The sequence below is a fragment of the Mobula hypostoma genome, chromosome 10 (assembly GCF_963921235.1).
Source record: "Mobula hypostoma chromosome 10, sMobHyp1.1, whole genome shotgun sequence".
Taxonomy (NCBI): domain Eukaryota; kingdom Metazoa; phylum Chordata; class Chondrichthyes; order Myliobatiformes; family Myliobatidae; genus Mobula; species Mobula hypostoma.
Window position 1 is genome coordinate 37,321,720 of NC_086106.1, and position 20,263 is coordinate 37,341,982.

The 20,263-nt window shown below is 46.2% G+C and overlaps 1 protein-coding gene across 1 annotated transcript in view; it reads right to left on the reverse strand.

Annotated features, from left to right (window-relative positions):
* ppp5c (protein phosphatase 5, catalytic subunit) overlaps nucleotides 1–11,751 on the reverse strand; it is a 95,807-nt gene extending 84,056 nt beyond the window's left edge. Inside the window, exon 1 of the mRNA XM_063060343.1 lies at nucleotides 11,648–11,751. Coding sequence (XP_062916413.1) covers nucleotides 11,648–11,732 — 85 coding nt within the window. The 5' untranslated portion in view covers nucleotides 11,733–11,751. The remainder of the gene's footprint in view (nucleotides 1–11,647) is intronic.
* Nucleotides 11,752–20,263: the final 8,512 nt, after the last annotated feature.

Below are 20,263 nucleotides of genomic sequence, written 5' to 3' on the forward strand. Positions count from 1 at the left end.
GAAGAGTGATAAATACTGATTTTTTTGATAAAGTGAAGGACAATAAGTTATTCGAAATATTACAGGAAACTCTAGATCTAGATTCGAAAGACCTCCGCCTAATCAGAAGTCTGTACTGGGAACAAACTGCCACTGTAAGAATAGATGGAGAAGTGAGTCAGTTTATGAAAATTAAGAGAGGCGTTAGACAAGGGTGTGTTTTCTCCCCTGATTTATTTAATGTGTACAGTGAAACAATATTACAAAAAATAAGAGACATCTCGGGAATCAAAGTTGGCAGTGAAAACATCAATAATTTCAAATATGTAGATAACACTGTGTTAATTGCAAGTACGGAGGAAGAACTACAAAACTTAATTGATATAATTGTTGAAGAAAGTGCAAAAATGGGTCTATCAATCAATTGCAAAAAGACAATGTATGGTGATATCCAAAAAGAAGGAGAATCCTATCTGCAGGCTGAGAATAAATGGGGAAGACATAAAACAAGTACAGAACTTTTGCTGCTTAGGAAGTTGGGTCACATCAGATGGTAGGTGTGACATGGACATCAAAAGAAGAATAGGGATGGCAAAAGACACCTTTGTGAGAATGAAGAGTATATTGACCAACACTAAACTAGGCATGACAACCCGCCTCAGAGTACTGAAATGTTACGTTTATCCAGTTATGTTACATGGATTAGAATGTTGGACAATATCTAGCAACACGAGGAAACGAATTGAAGTAGCAGAGATGTGGTTTTTGAGGAGGATGCAAAGAATATCATGGACAAGACGGATATCTCATAGTCATTACTGATCCCGGGGGAAATTGGTTTTCATTACAGCTGCAACATAAATAATAAATAGTAATAAAACCATACATAGTTAAATAGTAATATGTAAATTATGCCAGGAAATAAGTCCAGGGCCAGCCTATTGGCTCAGGGTGTCTGACCCTCCAAGGGAGGAGTTGTAAAGTTTGATGGCCACAGGCAGGAATGACTTCCTATGACGCTCTGTGTTGCATCTCAGTGGAATGAGTCTCTGGCTGAATGTACTCCTGTGCCCACCCAGTACATTATGTAGTGGATGGGAGACATTGACCAAGATGGCATGCAACTTAGACAGCATCCTCTTTTCAGACACCACCGTCAGAGAGTCCAGTTCCATTCCCACAACATCACTGGCCTTACGAATGAGTTTGTTGATTCTGTTGGTGTCTGCTACCCTCAGCCTGCTGTCCCAGCACACAACAGCAAACATGATAGCACTGGCCACCACAGACTCGTAGAACATCCTCAGCATTGTCCGGCAGATGTTAAAGGACTTAGTCTCCTCAGGAAATAGAGATGGCTCTGACCCTTCTTGCAGACAGCCTCAGTGTTCTGAGACCAGTCCAGTTTATTGTCAATTCGTATCCTCAGGTATTTGTAATCCCCCACCATGTCCACATTGACCCCCTGGATGGAAACAGGGGTCACCGGTACCTCAGCTCTCCTCAGGTCTACCACCAGCTCCTTAGTCTTTTTCACATTAAGCTGCAGATAATTCTGCTCACACTATGTGACAAAGTTTCCTACCGTAGCCCTGTACTCAGCCTCATCTCCCTTGCTGATGCATCCAACTATGGCAGAGTCATCAGAAAACTTCTGAAGATGACAAGACTCTGTGCAGTAGTTGAAGTCCGAGGTGTAAATGGTGAAGAGAAAGGGAGACAAGACAGTCCCCTGAGAAGCCCCAGTGCTGCTGATCACTCTGTCGGACACACAGTGTTGCAAGCACACGTACTGTGGTCTGCCAGTCAGGTAATCAAGAATCCATGACACCAGGGAAGCATCCACCTGCATCGCTGTCAGCTTCTCCCCCAGCAGAGCAGGGCGGATGGTGTTGAACGCACAGAAGTCAAAAAACATGACCCTCACAGTTCTCGCTGGCTTGTCCAGGTGGGCGTAGACACGGTTCAGCAGGTAGACGATGGCATCCTCAACTCTTAGTCAGGGCTGGTAGGCGAACTGGAGGGGAAACTGGAAGTGTGGCCTGACCATAGGCTGGAGCAGCTCCAGAACAAGTCTCTCCAGGGTCTTCATGATGTGGGACGTCAATGCCACCGGTCTGTAGTCATTGAGGCTGCTGGGGCGCGGCGTCTTCAGCACAGGGACGAGGCAGGATGTCTTCCACAGCACAGGAACCCTCCGGAGCCTCAGGCTCAGGTTGGAGACATGGCAGAGTACTCCACATAGCTGAGGGGCACAGGCTTTGAGCACCCTGTTACTGACACCATCCGGTCCTGCAGCCTTGCTTGGGTTGAGACGTTTCAGCTGTCTTCTCACCTGTTCAGCTGTGAAGCCTACCGTGGTGGTTTCGAGTGGGGAAGGGGTATAGTCATGAGAGCAGGGTGGGGGACTGTGAGGAGGGGTAGGAGGGGAGAGTGAAATATGTGTTGGTTGGGGGCCAACAACAGATGGCTCATGTGGGGGATGGGCAGGGCCGCAGTGTCAAATCTGTTAAAGAAAAGGTTAAGCTCGTTGGCCCTGTCCGCACTGCCTTCAGCTACTCTGCTGCTAATTTGCCAGAACCCAGTGATGGTCCTCATCCCCCTCCAGACCTCTCTCATGTTGTTCTGCTGGAGTTTCCACTCTAGCTTCCTCCTATACCTGTCTTTAGCCTCCCTGATCCTGGCTTTCAGGTCCCTCTGTATTGCCCTCAGTTCCTCCCTATTTCTGTCTCTGAACGCCCTCTTTTTAGCGTTCAGGATGTTCTTAACGTCCATGGCTTGTTATTTGAATAACAAAGGACAGTTCTTGTCGGAACATTGCAGTCCACACAGAAGTTGATGTAATCAGTGATGCACTCTATGAGCCCATCAATAGCCTCTCTACGAAACCACCACGGTGGGCTTCACAGCTGAACAGGTGAGAAGACGGCTGAAACGTCTCAATGCAAGCAAAGCTCCAGCTATGTGGAGTACTTCGCCATGTATTCAACCCGAGCCTGAGTGCCTCTAATGAGGATGTCATGAACAGAGCAAGCACAAAAAGAGAAATAATGTATGAGATCGTGAAAAGGCAACGTAACTTCATTGGACATGTGATTAGAAAAGAGTCAGAATGCACAGTATTTATGGGAAAGATTGAAGGGAAGAAAGCAAAAGCAAGGCAAAGACAAATTATGGAGACAGCAGCCAGAGAACTGGAAATGAATACCAATGAATTGATCCACTTGACCCGAAACAGGAGTGGGTGGGCCATGGCAGTGAAAGCTCAGACTGGGCAGGGCACCTGATGATGATGCCTTCTCTCTGAAACCTTTAACGATCTGACAAGTCAACATCTGCTGAAGAGTCATCTCAGGCAGCGCAAGTACGCGACTGGTGGAGCAGAGAGTTGGATACAATCGCCATCTGCAGTGCTGTATGCATGGAGTCTGCAGGCACTCCCTGGCCGTGAGGATTTCCATCAGCTGCTCTGGTTTCCTCAAACACTCCAAAGACATCCACACAGCTAGATTTATACACCCCTTTACATTAGACCTGGTGTGTGGTAGAGTGGTTGGTGGGTATGTGAGAAAGATGAAGAAAATTTGTGGGAAGCAAGTGTAAACTAGCATACAATCGACAGGCCGAGCGTCACTGACATCAAAAGCAAACATGGCAATGGAGCCACAAGTCGCAATCTCAAACATTACGAACAAAATCTAACTCCCTCACGATGAAGAAACAGAAATACTCCATTCAGCCTATTCCCATTATTTGAAAGCTCAGGGTGGCCAGATGCCCACTATGGGTCAAACACCCTCACTCACTGTTACTAACATCCCACTATCGGGCAAACAACCTCACACTGTTACTAATATCCCACAACTGGGCAGACACCCTCACACTGTTACTAATATCCCACTAGTAGGCAGACATCCTCACTCACCGTTACTAATATCCCACAACTGGGCAGACACTCTCACACTGTTACTAATATCCCACTACCGGGCAAACACCCTCACACCGTTACTAATATCCCACTACTGGGCAGACACCCTCACACTGTTACTAATATCCTACTACAGGGCAGACACCCTCACACTGTTACTAATATTCCACTACTGGGCAAACACCCTCATACCGTTACTAATATCCCACTACTGGGCAAACACCCTCACACCGTTACTAATAACCCACTACTGGGCAGACATACTCACACTGTTACTAATATCCCACTACTGGGCAAACACCTTCACACCGTTACTAATATCCCACTACTAGGCAGACACCCTCACACCGTTACTAATATCCCACTACTGGGCAGACACCCTCACATTGTTAGTAATATCACACTACTGGGCAAACACCCTCACACCATTACTAATATCCCACTACTGGGCAGACACCCTCACACTGTTACTAATATTCCACTACTGGGCAGACACACTCACACCGTTACTAATATCCCACTACTGGGCAAACACCCTCACACCGTTACTAATAACCCACTACTGGGCAGACACACTCACACTGTTACTAATATCCCACTACTGGGCAAACACCTTCACACCGTTACTAATATCCCTCTACTAGGCAGACACCCTCACACCGTTACTAATATCCCACTACTGGGCAGACACCCTCACATTGTTAGTAATATCACACTACTGGGCAGACACCCTCACACCATTACTAATATCCCACTACTGGGCAGACACCCTCACACCATTACTAATATCCCACTACTGGGCAGACACCCTCACACTGTTACTAATATCCCACTACTGGGCAGACACCCTCACTCACTGTTACTAATATCCCACTACTGGGCAAACACCCTCAGATCGTTACTAATATCACACTACGGGGCAGACACCCTCACACCATTACTAATATCCCACGACTGGGCAGACACTCTCACTCACCGTTACTAATATCACACTACTAGGCAAACACCCTCACACTGTTACTAATATCCCACTACTGGGCAGACACCTTCACTCACCGTTACTAATATCCCACTACTGGGCAGATACACTCACACTGTTACTAATATCCCACTACTGGGCAGACACCCTCACACCGTTACTAATATCCCACTACTAGGCAGACACCCTCACTCACTGTTACTAATATCCCACTACCGGGCAAACACCCTCACTCACTGTTACTAATATCCCACTACTGGGCAGACACACTCACTCACCGCTACTAATATCCCACTACTGGGCAGACACCCTCACACCGTTACTAATATCACAGGACTGGGCAGACACTCTCACACTGTTACTAATATCTCACTAATGGGGAAACACCCTCACTCACCATTACTGATATCCCACTACTGGGCAGACACCCTCACTCACTGTTACTAATATCCCACTACTGGGCAGATAACCTCACTCACTGTTACTAATATCCCACTACTGGGCAGATACCCTCACTCACCGTTACTAATATCCCACTACTGGGCAGACACCCTCGCACCGTTACTAAAATCCCACTACTGGGCAGACACTCTCACACTGTTACTAATATCTCACTAATGGGGAAACACTCTCACTCACCATTACTGATATCCCACTACTGGGCAGACACCTTCACACTGTTACTAATATTCCACTACTGGGCAGACACCCTCACTCACCGTTACTAATATTCCACTACTGGGCAAACACCCTCACACTGTTACTAATATCCCATTACTGGGCAGACACCCTCACTCAGCGTTACTAATATCCCACTACTGGGCAGACACGCTTACACTGTTACTAATATCCCACTACTGGGCAGTCACTCTCACACTGTTACTAATATCCCACTACTGGGCAGAAACTCTCACACCATTACTAATATCCCACTACTGGGCAGACACCCTCACACCATTACTAATATCCCACTACTGGGCAGATACCCTCACTCACCGTTACTAATAACCCACTACTGGGCAAACACCCTCACACCATTACTAATATCCCACTACTGGGCAGACACCCTCACACCATTACTAATATCCCACTACTGGGCAAACACCCTCACACCGTTACTAATAACCCACTACTGGGCAGACACCCTCACATTGTTAGTAATATCACACTACTGGGCAAACACCCTCACACCATTACTAATATCCCACTACTGGGCAGACACCCTCACACCATTACTAATATCCCACTACTGGGCAGACACCCTCACACTGTTACTAATATCCCACTACTGGGCAGACACCCTCACTCACTGTTACTAATATCTCACTACTGGGCAAACACCCTCAGATCGTTACTAATATCACACTACGGGGCAGACACCCTCGCACCATTACTAATATCCCACGACTGGGCAGACACTCTCACTCACCGTTACTAATATCACACTACTAGGCAAACACCCTCACACTGTTACTAATATCCCACTACTGGGCAGACACCCTCACTCACCGTTACTAATATCCCACTACTGGGCAGATACACTCACACTGTTACTAATATCCCACTACTGGGCAGACACCCTCACACCGTTACTAATATCCCACTACTAGGCAGACACCCTCACTGACTGTTACTAATATCCCACTACCGGGCAAACACCCTCACTCACTGTTACTAATATCCCACTACTGGGCAGACACACTCACTCACCGCTACTAATATCCCACTACTGGGCAGACACACTCACACCGTTACTAATATCACACGACTGGGCAGACACTCTCACACTGTTACTAATATCTCACTAATGGGGAAACACCCTCACTCACCATTACTGATATCCCACTACTGGGCAGACACCCTCACTCACTGTTACTAATATCCCATTACTGGGCAGACACCCTCACTCACTGTTACTAATATCCCACTACTGGGCAGATAACCTCACTCACTGTTACTAATATCCCACTACTGGGCAGATACCCTCACTCACCGTTACTAATATCCCACTACTGGGCAGACACCCTCGCACCGCTACTAAAATCCCACTACTGGGCAGACACTCTCACACTGTTACTAATATCTCACTAATGGGGAAACACTCTCACTCACCATTACTGATATCCCACTACTGGGCAGACACCTTCACACTGTTACTAATATTCCACTACTGGGCAGACACCCTCACTCACCGTTACTAATATTCCACTACTGGGCAAACACCCTCACACTGTTACTAATATCCCATTACTGGGCAGACACCCTCACTCAGCGTTACTAATATCCCACTACTGGGCAGACACGCTTACACTGTTACTAATATCCCACTACTGGGCAGTCACTCTCACACTGTTACTAATATCCCACTACTGGGCAGACACCCTCACTCACCGTTACTCATATCCCACTACTGGGCAGATACCCTCACTCACCGTTACTCATATCCCACTACTGGGCAGACACTAACACCGTTACTAATATCCCACTACAGGGCAGACACTCTCACATCGTTACTAATATCACACTACTGGGCAGACACCCTCACACCGTTACTAATATCCCACTAATGGGCTGACACCCTCACACCGTTACTAATATCCAACTACTGGGCAGACACCCTCACACTGTTACTAATATCCCACTACTGGGCACACACTCTCACTCACCGTTACTAATATCACACTACTAGGCAAACACCCTCACACTGTTACTAATATCCCACTACTGGGCAGATACCCTCACTCACCATTACTAATAACCCACTACTGGGCAAACACCCTCACACCATTACTAATATCACACGACTGGGCAGACACTCTCACACTGTTACTAATATCTCACTAATGGGGAAACACCCTCACTCACCATTACTGATATCCCACTACTGGGCAGACACCCTCACTCACCGTTACTAATATCCCATTACTGGGCAGACACCCTCACTCACCGTTACTAATATCCCAGTACTGGGCAGACACCCTCGCACCGTTACTAAAATCCCACTACTGGGCAGACACTCTCACACTGTTACTAATATCTCACTAATGGGGAAACACTCTCACTCACCATTACTGATATCCCACTACTGGGCAGACACCTTCACACTGTTACTAATATTCCACTACTGGGCAGACACCCTCACTCACCGCTACTAATATCCCACTACTGGGCAGACACCCTCACACCGTTACTAATATCCCACTACTGGGCAGATACCCTCACTCACCGTTACTAATATCCCACTACTGGGCAGATACCCTCACTCACCGTTACTAATATCCCAGTACTGGGCCGACACCCTCGCACCGTTACTAAAATCCCACTACTGGGCAGACACTCTCACACTGTTACTAATATCTCACTAATGGGGAAACACTCTCACTCACCATTACTGATATCCCACTACTGGGCAGACACCTTCACACTGTTACTAATATCCCACTACTGGGCAGACACGCTTACACTGTTACTAATATCCCACTACTGGGCAGTCACTCTCACACTGTTACTAATATCCCACTACTGGGCAGAAACTCTCACACTGTTACTAATATCCCACTACTGGGCAGACACCCTCACTCACCGTTACTCATATCCCACTACTGGGCAGATACCCTCACTCACCGTTACTCATATCCCACTACTGGGCAGACACTAACACCGTTACTAATATCCCACTACAGGGCAGACACTCTCACATCGTTACTAATATCACACTACTGGGCAGACACCCTCACTCACTGTTACTAATATCCCACTACTGGGCAGATAACCTCACTCACTGTTACTAATATCCCACTACTGGGCAGATACCCTCACTCACCGTTACTAATATCCCACTACTGGGCAGACACCCTCACTCACCGTTACTAATATCCCACTACTGGGCAGACACACTCAAACTGTTACTAATATTCCACTACTGGGCAGACACTCTCACTCACCATTACTAATATCCCACTACTGGGCAGACACCCTCAGATCGTTACTAATATCACACTACGGGGCAGACACCCTCACACCATTACTAATATCCCACTACTGGGCAGACACTCTCACTCACCGTTACTAATATCACACTACTAGGCAAACACCCTCACACTGTTACTAATATCCCACTACTGGGCAGACACCCTCACACCGTTACTAATATCCCACTAATGGGCTGACACCCTCACACCGTTACTAATATCCTACTACTGGGCAGACACCCTCACACTGTTACTAATATCCCACTACTGGGCACACACTCTCACTCACTGTTACTAATATCACACTACTAGGCAAACACCCTCACACTGTTACTAATATCCCACTACTGGGCAGATACCCTCACTCACCATTACTAATAACCCACTACTGGGCAAACACCCTCACACTGTTACTAATATCACACGACTGGGCAGACACTCTCACACTGTTACTAATATCTCACTAATGGGGAAACACCCTCACTCACCATTACTGATATCCCACTACTGGGCAGACACCCTCACTCACCGTTACTAATATCCCATTACTGGGCAGACACCCTCACTCACTGTTACTAATATCCCACTACTGGGCAGATAACCTCACTCACTGTTACTAATATCCCACGACTGGGCAGATACCCTCACTCACCGTTACTAATATCCCAGTACTGGGCAGACACCCTCGCACCGTTACTAAAATCCCACTACTGGGCAGACACTCTCACACTGTTACTAATATCTCACTAATGGGGAAACACTCTCACTCACCATTACTGATATCCCACTACTGGGCAGACACCTTCACACTGTTACTAATATTCCACTACTGGGCAGACACCCTCACTCACCATTACTAATATTCCACTACTGGGCAAACACCCTCACACTGTTACTAATATCCCATTACTGGGCAGACACCCTCACTCAGCATTACTAATATCCCACTACTGGGCAGATACCCTCACTCACCGTTACTCATATCCCACTACTGGGCAGACACTCTCACACCATTACTAATATCTCACTACTGGGCAGACACTCTCACTCATCGTTACTAATATCCCACTACCGGGCAAACACCCTCACACCGTTACTAATATCCCACTACCAGGCAGACACTCTCACACTGTTACTAATATCCCACTACGGGGCAGACACCCTCACTCACTGTTACTAATATCCCATTACTGGGCAGACACTCTCACACCGTTACTAATATCCCACTACTGGGCAGACACTCTCACTCACCGTTACTAATATCCCACTACTGGGCAGACACCCTCACACTGTTACTAATATCCCACTACTGGGCAGACACTCTCACTCACCGTTACTAATATCCCACTACTGGGCAGACACTCTCACTCACCGTTACTAATATCCCACTACTGGGCAGACACCCTCACACTGTTACTAATATCCCACTACTGGGCGGACACCCTCACACCGTTACGAATATCCCACTACTGGGCAGACACCCTCACTCACCGTTACTAATATCCCACTACTGGGCAGACACACTCAAACTGTTACTAATATCCCACTACTGGGCAGACACCCTCATTCACCGTTACTAATATCTCACTACTGGGCAGACACACTCAAACTGTTACTAATATCCCACTACTGGGCGGACACCCTCACACCGTTACTAATATCCCACTACTGGGCAGACACCCTCACTCACCGTTACTAATATCCCACTACTGGGCAGACACCCTCAGATCGTTACTAATATCACACTACGGGGCAGACACCCTCACACCATTACTAATATCCCACTACTGGGCAGACACTCTCACTCACCGTTACTAATATCACACTACTAGGCAAACACTCTCACACTATTACTAATATCCCACTACTGGGCAGACACCCTCACACCGTTACTAATATCCCACTACTGGGCAGACACCCTCACACCGTTACTAATATCCCACTACTGGGCTGACACCCTCACACTGTTACTAATATCCCACTACTGGGCAGACACCCTCACACCGTTACTAATATCCCACTACTGGGCAGACAGTCTCACCCACCATTACTAATACCCCACAATTGAGCAGGCAGTCACAATCACCATCACGAATACCCCACTACCGGGCTGATATCATCACTCACCTTTACTAATACCTCACTATCTGGCAGACAGTCTCACTCACTATTCCCAATACCCCACAACTGGGCAGATACCGTCACTCTCTGTCACTAATACCCCAGTCAGGCAGACAGTTTGAATGACCAGTACAAATACCCCAGTATCAGGCAGAGAGCGTAACTCACAGTTACTAATACCCCATTACCGGGCAGACAGCCTCATTTACTGTTACTAATACCCCACTGTCAGGCAGACAGTCTCATTCCGTTACTAATACCCCACAGTCGGCAGATACCGTCACTCACCATTGCTAATACCCCACTATCGGGCAGAGTCTGACTCACCGTTACTACCCCCCTCTATCTGTCAGACAATCACAATCACCGTTATCAATACCCCGCTATCGGGCAGACCGTTACTAATACCCCACAATCACCGTATCTAACACCCCGCTATCTGTCAGACAGTCTCCATCGCTGTTAGAAGCGGCTCAGTATCTTGCAGCCACGCTCCTTCACTACTACTGCAGGCTGACTATTTAGCACACCCGGTCTCCCCGGCTCCCCTTGAAGCCGCACGAGGGCCCACGGCTGGGCCGAAGGGCCCGTCCGCCGGCTCCGTCTCATCCAGAGGCGGTACGCCGAGCCCAGCGCAGGCAAACCGCGGGCTCCAGCCAAATCCCCTACCTTTGAAATACTGGTTGGCCCTGGCCTTCACCTCCTCAGCGTGTTCCTGCGCCTCCCCCCTCGCCCCGTCCGCGCCTTCCGCCATTTTCTGCACGCTGCCGTAAACCGCGCTCTGTCCGCTGCCCCTGGCAACCGGTCGCAAAAAGCGCCCCTCGCGCCCCCAGCCGGCCGTCGCGAGGCTATTTCAGTCAGCGGAGTCCCTGTCGTGACGTCACTGGGAGCATCTCGGTGGGGTGCCCCATGCGAATCACTCTGTGTCCGGGTCTGCGAGATGTGGCCATGGCCCCATGCAATGCCAGATATATCATCACTGCACCACGCAATATGAAATATATCTTCACTGCACCACGCAGTATAAAATATATCATCACTGCACCACGCAGTATAAAATATATCTTCACTGCACCGTGCAATATAAAATATATCATCACTGCACCACGCAGTATAAAATATATCTTCACTGCACCACGGAATATAAAATATATCATCACTGCACCGTTCAATATATAATATATCATCACTGCAATATAAAATATATCATCACTGCACCGTTCAATATAAAATATATCATCACTGCACCGTGCAATATAAAATATATCATCACTGCACCGTGCATTATAAAACATATCATCACTGCACCGTTCAATATAAAATATATCATCACTGCACCGTGCATTATAAAATATATCATCACTGCACCACGCAGTATAAAATATATCTTCACTGCACCGTTCAATATAAAATATATCATCACTGCACCGTGCATTATAAAATATATCATCACTGCACCACGCAGTATAAAATATATCTTCACTGCACCGTTCAATATAAAATATATCATCACTGCACCGTGCATTATAAAATATATCATCACTGCACCACGCAGTATAAAATATATCATCACTGCACCGTTCAATATAAAATATATCATCACTGCACTGTTCAATATAAAATATATCATCACTGCACTGTTCAATATAAAATATATCATCACTGCACCGTTCAATATAAAATATATCATCACTGCACTGTTCAATATAAAATATATCATCACTGCACCGTGCATTATAAAATATATCATCACTGCACCGTTCAATATAAAATATATCATCACTGCACCGTGCAATATAAAATATATCTTCACTGCACCGTGCAATATAAAATATATCATCACTGCACCGTGCATTATAAAATATATCATCACTGCACCACGCAGTATAAAATATATCATCACTGCACCACGGAATATAAAATATATCTTCACTGCACCGTGCAATATAAAATATATCATCACTGCACCGTGCATTATAAAATATATCATCACTGCACCACGCAGTATAAAATATATCTTCACTGCACCGTGCAATATAAAATATATCATCACTGCACCGTGCATTATAAAATATATCATCACTGCACCACGCAGTATAAAATATATCTTCACTGCACCACGGAATATAAAATATATCATCACTGCACCGTTCAATATATAATATATCATCACTGCACCATGCAATATAAAATATATCATCACTGCACCGTTCAATATAAAATATATCATCACTGCACCGTGCAATATAAGATATATCATCACTGCACCACGCAGTATAAAATATATCTTCACTGCACCGTTCAATATAAAATATATCATCACTGCACCGTGCATTATAAAATATATCATCACTGCACCGTTCAATATAAAATATATCATCACTGCACCACGCAGTATAAAATATATCTTCACTGCACCGTGCAATATAAAATATATCATCACTGCACCGTGCATTATGAAATATATCATCACTGCACCACGCAGTATAAAATATATCTTCACTGCACCACGGAATATAAAATATATCATCACTGCACCGTTCAATATATAATATTATCATCACTGCACCATGCAATATAAAATATATCATCACTGCACCGTTCAATATAAAATATATCATCACTGCACCGTGCATTATAAAATATATCATCACTGCACCACGCAGTATGAAATATATCTTCACTGCACCGTGCAATATAAAATATATGATCACAGCCCCGTGCATTATAAAATATATCATCACTGCACCACGCAATATAAAATATATGATCACAGCCCCGTGCAATGCAAAATGCACCCTCACAGTCCATTTCAATGCGAGATATCTGCACATAGCACCATGGAATGCAAGATATACTATTTACAGAAACTACCTCAGAAAAATGGAGAAGGCTACCTTAGTAAATATATTTAAGGCAAGGTTTTTGCATAGTAGGGGATTAAGGGTTATGGGGAGAAGGCGGGTGGGTGGAGATGAGTCCATGGCCAGATCAGCCATGATCTTATTGAATGGAGGAGTAGGCTCCATGGGCCAGATGGCCAACTCCTGCTCCTGTTTCTTATGTTCCTACACATGATCTTCCCAATCGTGCCTGGATATACAAGATTCAAATATCAGGAGCTGCAGAAGGCTGAAACCCCACACCACCAGGTTCAAGAACAGCTTCAACCATTGAGTTCTTGAACCCTAATCTCTATCCCGGCATTATGACCCCTTTGCACAATAATGAACTACAATGCACTACAAAGATTTGATTCGTGTATTTTTTTCTTTTTGAATGCTGTCTCCGTTGCACCTGTGGCAGACATCCCACCTCTCCCGGAAGTTCCGGGAGTCTCCCACATATTGATGGCAGCTCCCTGACACCTGGAAATTATATACAATATCCCGGAAATAGATTTTTTTGAGAGGGAGAGCCAGCATTCTGATTGGTCTCTCTTCGTGTTGAGAGTGGTCCCCAACCACCGGGCCACGAGGAAACAATATGATTTGGCAATATGAAACAATATGAGTCAGCTGCACCTTTCCTCATTCCCTGTCACACACTGTTGAATTTTAACGCACGCGAGGTCATCAATGACCCAAGTCGTGCAAAGGAATGGGTCCGTGACCCATTTGTGAATGTTCCCAGTGAATCATCCATGTCAGCACGGGAAGGAGATCAACTCCTCGAGCTTGCAAATGACGGTGGGCTGAAAAGTATGTTTGACATAACTTCTCTGCCGGCATTCTGGATCAAAGACAAGGCTGAATATCCTGAGGTAGCTACGGAAGCACTGAAAACGTTGCTTCCATTTCCAACATATCCCTGTGAAGCGGAGTTTTCTGCAATGAATGCAATGAAAACTAAATTGCAGAATAGACTGGACATAAGGAACCCCATTCGAGTATCACTGTCTCCCATCACCCCTCGATAGGACCGTGTTGTTGCAGGAAAACAAGCCCAGGGCTCCCACTGATTCAGCGATATTGGTGTGTTGCAATGTTCACACGGGGAAAATATGTGCTGTGTGTTTAATATCCAAACATTACTTAAAATGTTATGACGCGATTGACTTATCACCTATATTCCGGTTGTGATTAACACCCCCGGCCCCAGTCAGCCGGTCTGCAAGAATATTGTCAATATTAAACCAGTCTGCGATGCAAAAATGATCTTGGACCCCTGCTAAGTAGACCTATCAGTTCTCTCTGTGGGTGGGCTTTACAATCGACCTCAAAAATAATGACAGGGTTGCTCGCTGCACTGTTTGCAACAGTGACTTTTCTATTGCCCATGGTGGGTTAAAATGTAAAAGACATGTTGAGGTGAGTTTAACAGGTGTCATTCGTTCATTAGCATAGGTAACGTTATTTAAACTAGCCGGCTAGCTGCTAAGGAGCTACTCTATTGATGTCCTACGTGATGAGGCCAAACTCCCTGTAGACTTGCTTAAAGTTGTAATAGAATAAACACGATAATATAATATAAGTACATATTTTAATGTCACATTTTCTGCATATACCCAACTTGGTTTACAGATTAGACAAAATCACTAAACAAAGTATTACATACACCCTTGGAGGTTGACCATTGGGAGAGGGGTGATATGGGGTTGCGGGGGGGGGCGGGGTGGGGGTGCTACCTCCCTGAAATGAGTTTTTGCAGGTGCGATGTCTGCTGTGGATATGACAATAAATCCAACTTTTGATCTTGCAGATATACCCCAATGTCAAATCCAATGCAGAATATATCTCTGCCATCCAAAGCAGTGAAATGCTTTTCAAAATAGATTACAAATTCCAAAAGAGTGTGGGTTATACCTTCGTCCCTCATCTAGTGTAAAATCCTCTGCCCTCCCCCCCCCACCACCTCCCCGCCATGCAGTGCAAGGCTATATTCCCATTGCTCAATGTAAGAGGAGGTATGCACCCACCAGCAGAGCTGTGCCAAATACAGCCTGGCTGTCCTGTACATCCTACACTATTCCATCTGCTGCTAGATGCATGAGCAGATGAAGTGGGGTACATTTCCACAGAGGCAGGTACCATGGAGAGCATTGCAATGGGCTGTATCACCATCTGGTATGTGGGGAGGGCACTACACAGGATTGGGAAAATGCTGCAGAACGTCGTGAACTCAGTCAGCTCCGTCACTGGCACTGGTCTCCTCAGCGCCCAGGGCAACTTCGAGAGGCAGCTCCGTCATTACGGACCCCCACCACCCAGGACGTGCCCTCTTCTCATTGCTACCATTAAGAAGAAGGTACAGGAGCTTGGGGACCCACACTCAGTAGCTTCTTCCCCTCCACCATCAGATTCCTGAACAGTCTACCGCACTTTTTTGTTCTCTTTTACTTTTTTGTTCTCTTTTTGCATGACTTATTTAATTTAAAGTATATATATATAATTTGACAGGAAGCCTGTGTGGGAGAGTTTTTAAAGTGGAAAAGCTGTTGCCTTGGGGCAGTTCCACTCCCTGGACCTTGGACGCCTGGGTCTAGTGGGAATGGGTCTTCCAATGCCGCAGTGAAATACCATGACGTCTTCCATGCCTTGTCATGCCCTTCACTCTCCACGAAGTGTTGTGGAACCGCCTCCCTGGCCACTGAGTCCTACTGTAGATCTCATCCCCCCCAGTGTGCTGGAGCTTACTTCACAGGCTAGGGCAGGCATGTCCCTATCCCACCGGGGCACGAGACCCGCCAGCTACTCTCACCTCGCTTAGCCTGCCTGTCGAGGCTATCGCATGCAAAACAACTGCTTGGAGCCACAAACAACACACACAAGATGCTGGAGGAACACAGCAGGCCAGGCAGCATCTGTGGAAAGGAGTCAACAGTCGACATTTCGGGCCGAGACCCTTGGTCAGGACTGCAGGTGGAGTCACAGGTCCAGTGGAGACCCAAGGTGACATTCAGCATGTTAGTCGATGCCCTCAAATTCTTCATAGTTCCTGACTTGTTGAAGGTGTCAAGTTGTTTCGTTTTCAGTCAGCTGTTTCTGGCATCTCCAAGCCTGAATGTTTGCAACTGCAGTGAGCAAAATAGTTCTGAATTGTCCAGCTGCTTATTTCTTACCAGTTATCAGTGACAAAAATTCCTGCTTTTTGAACATAAACACATGCCATTGACACCATTTAAACACCATTTGCTCTAACCACAGTGTCATTTTTAACAGCCACACGATGTACATGTGATTGACACTAGTTAGAAACTGGCAACAGCTTCCTGCCCCAGTTGAGAAGCATAGTCTCCCATATAAATGAAGAGAAACCCGGTTACTTTTCTCAATTTGTTTTTGATCATTAAGAGTTGTCGCAAATGAGCATCTGCCCCGATTGTGTGTGTGTGTGGGTGTGTGAGTGTGTGTGTGTGTTTCTGTGTGTGTGTCTGTGTCTGTGTGTATGTGCGTGTGTGTGAGTGTGTGTGTGTATGTCTTTGTAAGTGTGAGTATGTGTCTGTCTGAGTGTGTCTTTGTGTGTGTGTCTGTCTGTGTGAGTGTCTGTGTGTGTGTGTCTTTGTGTGTGTGTGTGTGAGTGTCTGTGTCTGTGTGTGTGTGTGTGAGTGTGTGTGTCTGTGTGTGTCTTTGTGTGTCTGTGCCTGTGTGTGAGTATATGTGTGTCTGTGTGAGTGTGTGTGTGAGTGTGTATCTGTGTGAGTGTCTGTGTCTGTGTGTGAGTGTGTGTGTCTGTGTGTGTGTGAGTGCCTGTGACTGTGTGTGTGCATGTGTCTGTGTGAGTGTCTGTGTCTGTGTGAGTGTGAGTGTAAGTGTGTGTGTGAGTGTGTCTGTGTGAGTGTGAGTGTAAGTGTGTGTGTGAGTGTGTCTGTGTGAGTGTCTGTGTCTGCGTGTGTGAGTGTGTGAGTGTCTGTGTGTGTCTGTGTGAGTGTGAGTGTGTGTGTCTGTCTATGTGAGTGTGAGTGTCTGTCTATGTGAGTGTGAGTGTGAGTGTGTGTGTCTGTCTGTGAGTGTGAGTATGAGTGTGTATGTCGTTAGACCCTCTGTAGGTCAGTGTCGACTGTGGAGGTTGCACCCTAGCTGTCTACATGATACACTAGCCGGGCCAGTATGACATGGAGAGCACGTTATTGCCGATGCAACAGGCTCCCCCTCTCCACACAGCTGATGAACCCAAAAGAGCAGCAGAGACCAATACAGTTTGGCACCAGCAGTGTCGCATGAGTTGCCAGTCAGTGTTGAAATCAATGTAGGACGGCCTTAAGGGTTTCAGCTCCAGATTTTCCCTCAAAGGTTTACTTCCGAAGCATTCCCCAAGGTAGGGGAGATTTGACTTCAGAGTTTTCCTTCTCCTAGATGAGCTGACAAGCCCCATCTGCCTGAAGCGACCGGTTTTAAGACGCTTTCCCTTTCTGCTGTCAGTAGAAACGGTTCTGTCAGGCTTAGTAACTAAGCCACACGTGAAGGCTGGGAGCCGGACTCGGTTGTCAGAGGCTATCTGAGGCGCATGCCATTGGAATAGATAGTGGGAGCCTGTCCCCATTACCACCCCCGGTTATAACAACCTTAAGGAGCGAAAAAAAATCTAAGTATTTATTTATTATTGTAATTTATATTTTTATTGTGTATTGCAATGTAATGCTGTTGCAAAATAACAAATCTCATGACATATGCCAGTGATATTAAACCTGGTTAACATGACCTGAGGGTGTGCTGTATTTGAATTCTTGTAAAGTCCCAGGCAAGAGACGGGCAAACAAGGTCCAACGCTTTGAAGAAGATGGCACCAGCAAACAACACTACAGAAGGCGATGTCCTCAAGACGGGTCACGAAGCAATTCCTTTGATAGAGTCATAGTCAGGCCCTTCAGCCCATCTACTCTGTGCTGAGCCATTTAAACCACCTACTCCCATTGACCTGCACTGGGACCGTAGCCCTCTATTCCCCTACCACCTATGTACCTATCCAAACTTCTCTTAAACGTTGAAATCGAGCTGGCATGGATCACTTGTGCTGGCAGCTGGTTCCACACTCTCACCACCCTCTGAATGAAGACATTTCCCTTCATGTTCCCATTGAACTTTTCACTTTTCGACTTAACCCATGACCTCCCAACCTCAGTGGAAAAGAGCCTGCTTGCATTTACCCTATCTCTACCCCTCATAATTCTGAACACTCTTGCAAATACCCCTTCAGTCTTCATAGATTCCACGGAATGAAGTCCTGACCTATTCAAACTTTCCATATAACTCAGGTCCTCCAGATCTGGCAACATCCTTGTAAATTTTCTCTGTACCCTTTCAGCCACAGAAACTACAGCACAGAAACAGGCCTTTTGGCCCTTCTCCTGCTTTATTTACATCTTTCCCATAGGCAGCTGACCACCTCTTGTTCATCTTCTTTTTATTTCAGATCTGGTTCTCCTACTGCTAGAGCCTGTGATCTACATTCTGCCGGTGTGATTTCAGGCTGACTGGGGTATCTGGAGCTTTGCAGTCTCTGAGACCATGATCGACTCCATCTCTCGCCCACTGAAGTGCCGAGGAAGATCGAAATCATCGTGGTGGGTGCGGAGGGTGAGTGAGTGTTCAGCACCGTCTACTAGCCTCTTGCTCGTTGCTCCAGAGGAGGGTGCCCGCGGGAGATGCTTTCGCTTGCCGACCCCAAGGGAAGGTCCTCGCTTTCGAGTGAGCTCTTTCTCCCTCGATGCTGTCGGTGGTTGGTGCTGGAGAGAGGTTCGTTCGACGTGGATTGCAGATTTGGACTCTAACTGAGGTTCATGACATGTTCCACTTCTGGTTGCACTTTTTTGTTACTAATTCTGGGAGATTTTTGAATCGGGGACTGCTGAGCTGAACTGTGCTGCACGAAAGTCTTTTGATTTTGTCTTTTATAATCTGTGTTTTTGCTGCTGTTTGCGCAGATTTTTTTGGCACGGGGGGCACATTGTGGGGTTGGGTTTGATGTTTTGCTTTGGATGGGTTGGTTTCCCCGTTTGTCTTTGTTTTGTGACTGTCTGTGGGAAAGACGAATTCCAGAGTTGTATACTGTATCCATACTCGGATACTGAATGTACTTTGAACTTTGAATTGGGAATAATATCAGGCATGGATTGGGAGCTGTTAACAGAAAACAAAGAGAAGGAATAAATGGGTTTTGTTGGTGGGATTTGAGTAGTGGGGTTCTGCTGGGATTTGTGCTTGGGTCCCCATTGTAACTGGCTAAAACTGAGCAACATGGAAGCTGTATCTGGGAAATAAAAAAGTCTTTACTCACACAGCAAAAATCCAAAAGAGAGAGAGAGTCTTAGAGAATCTCACTCTCCTGACACAATGTTTGAAACTT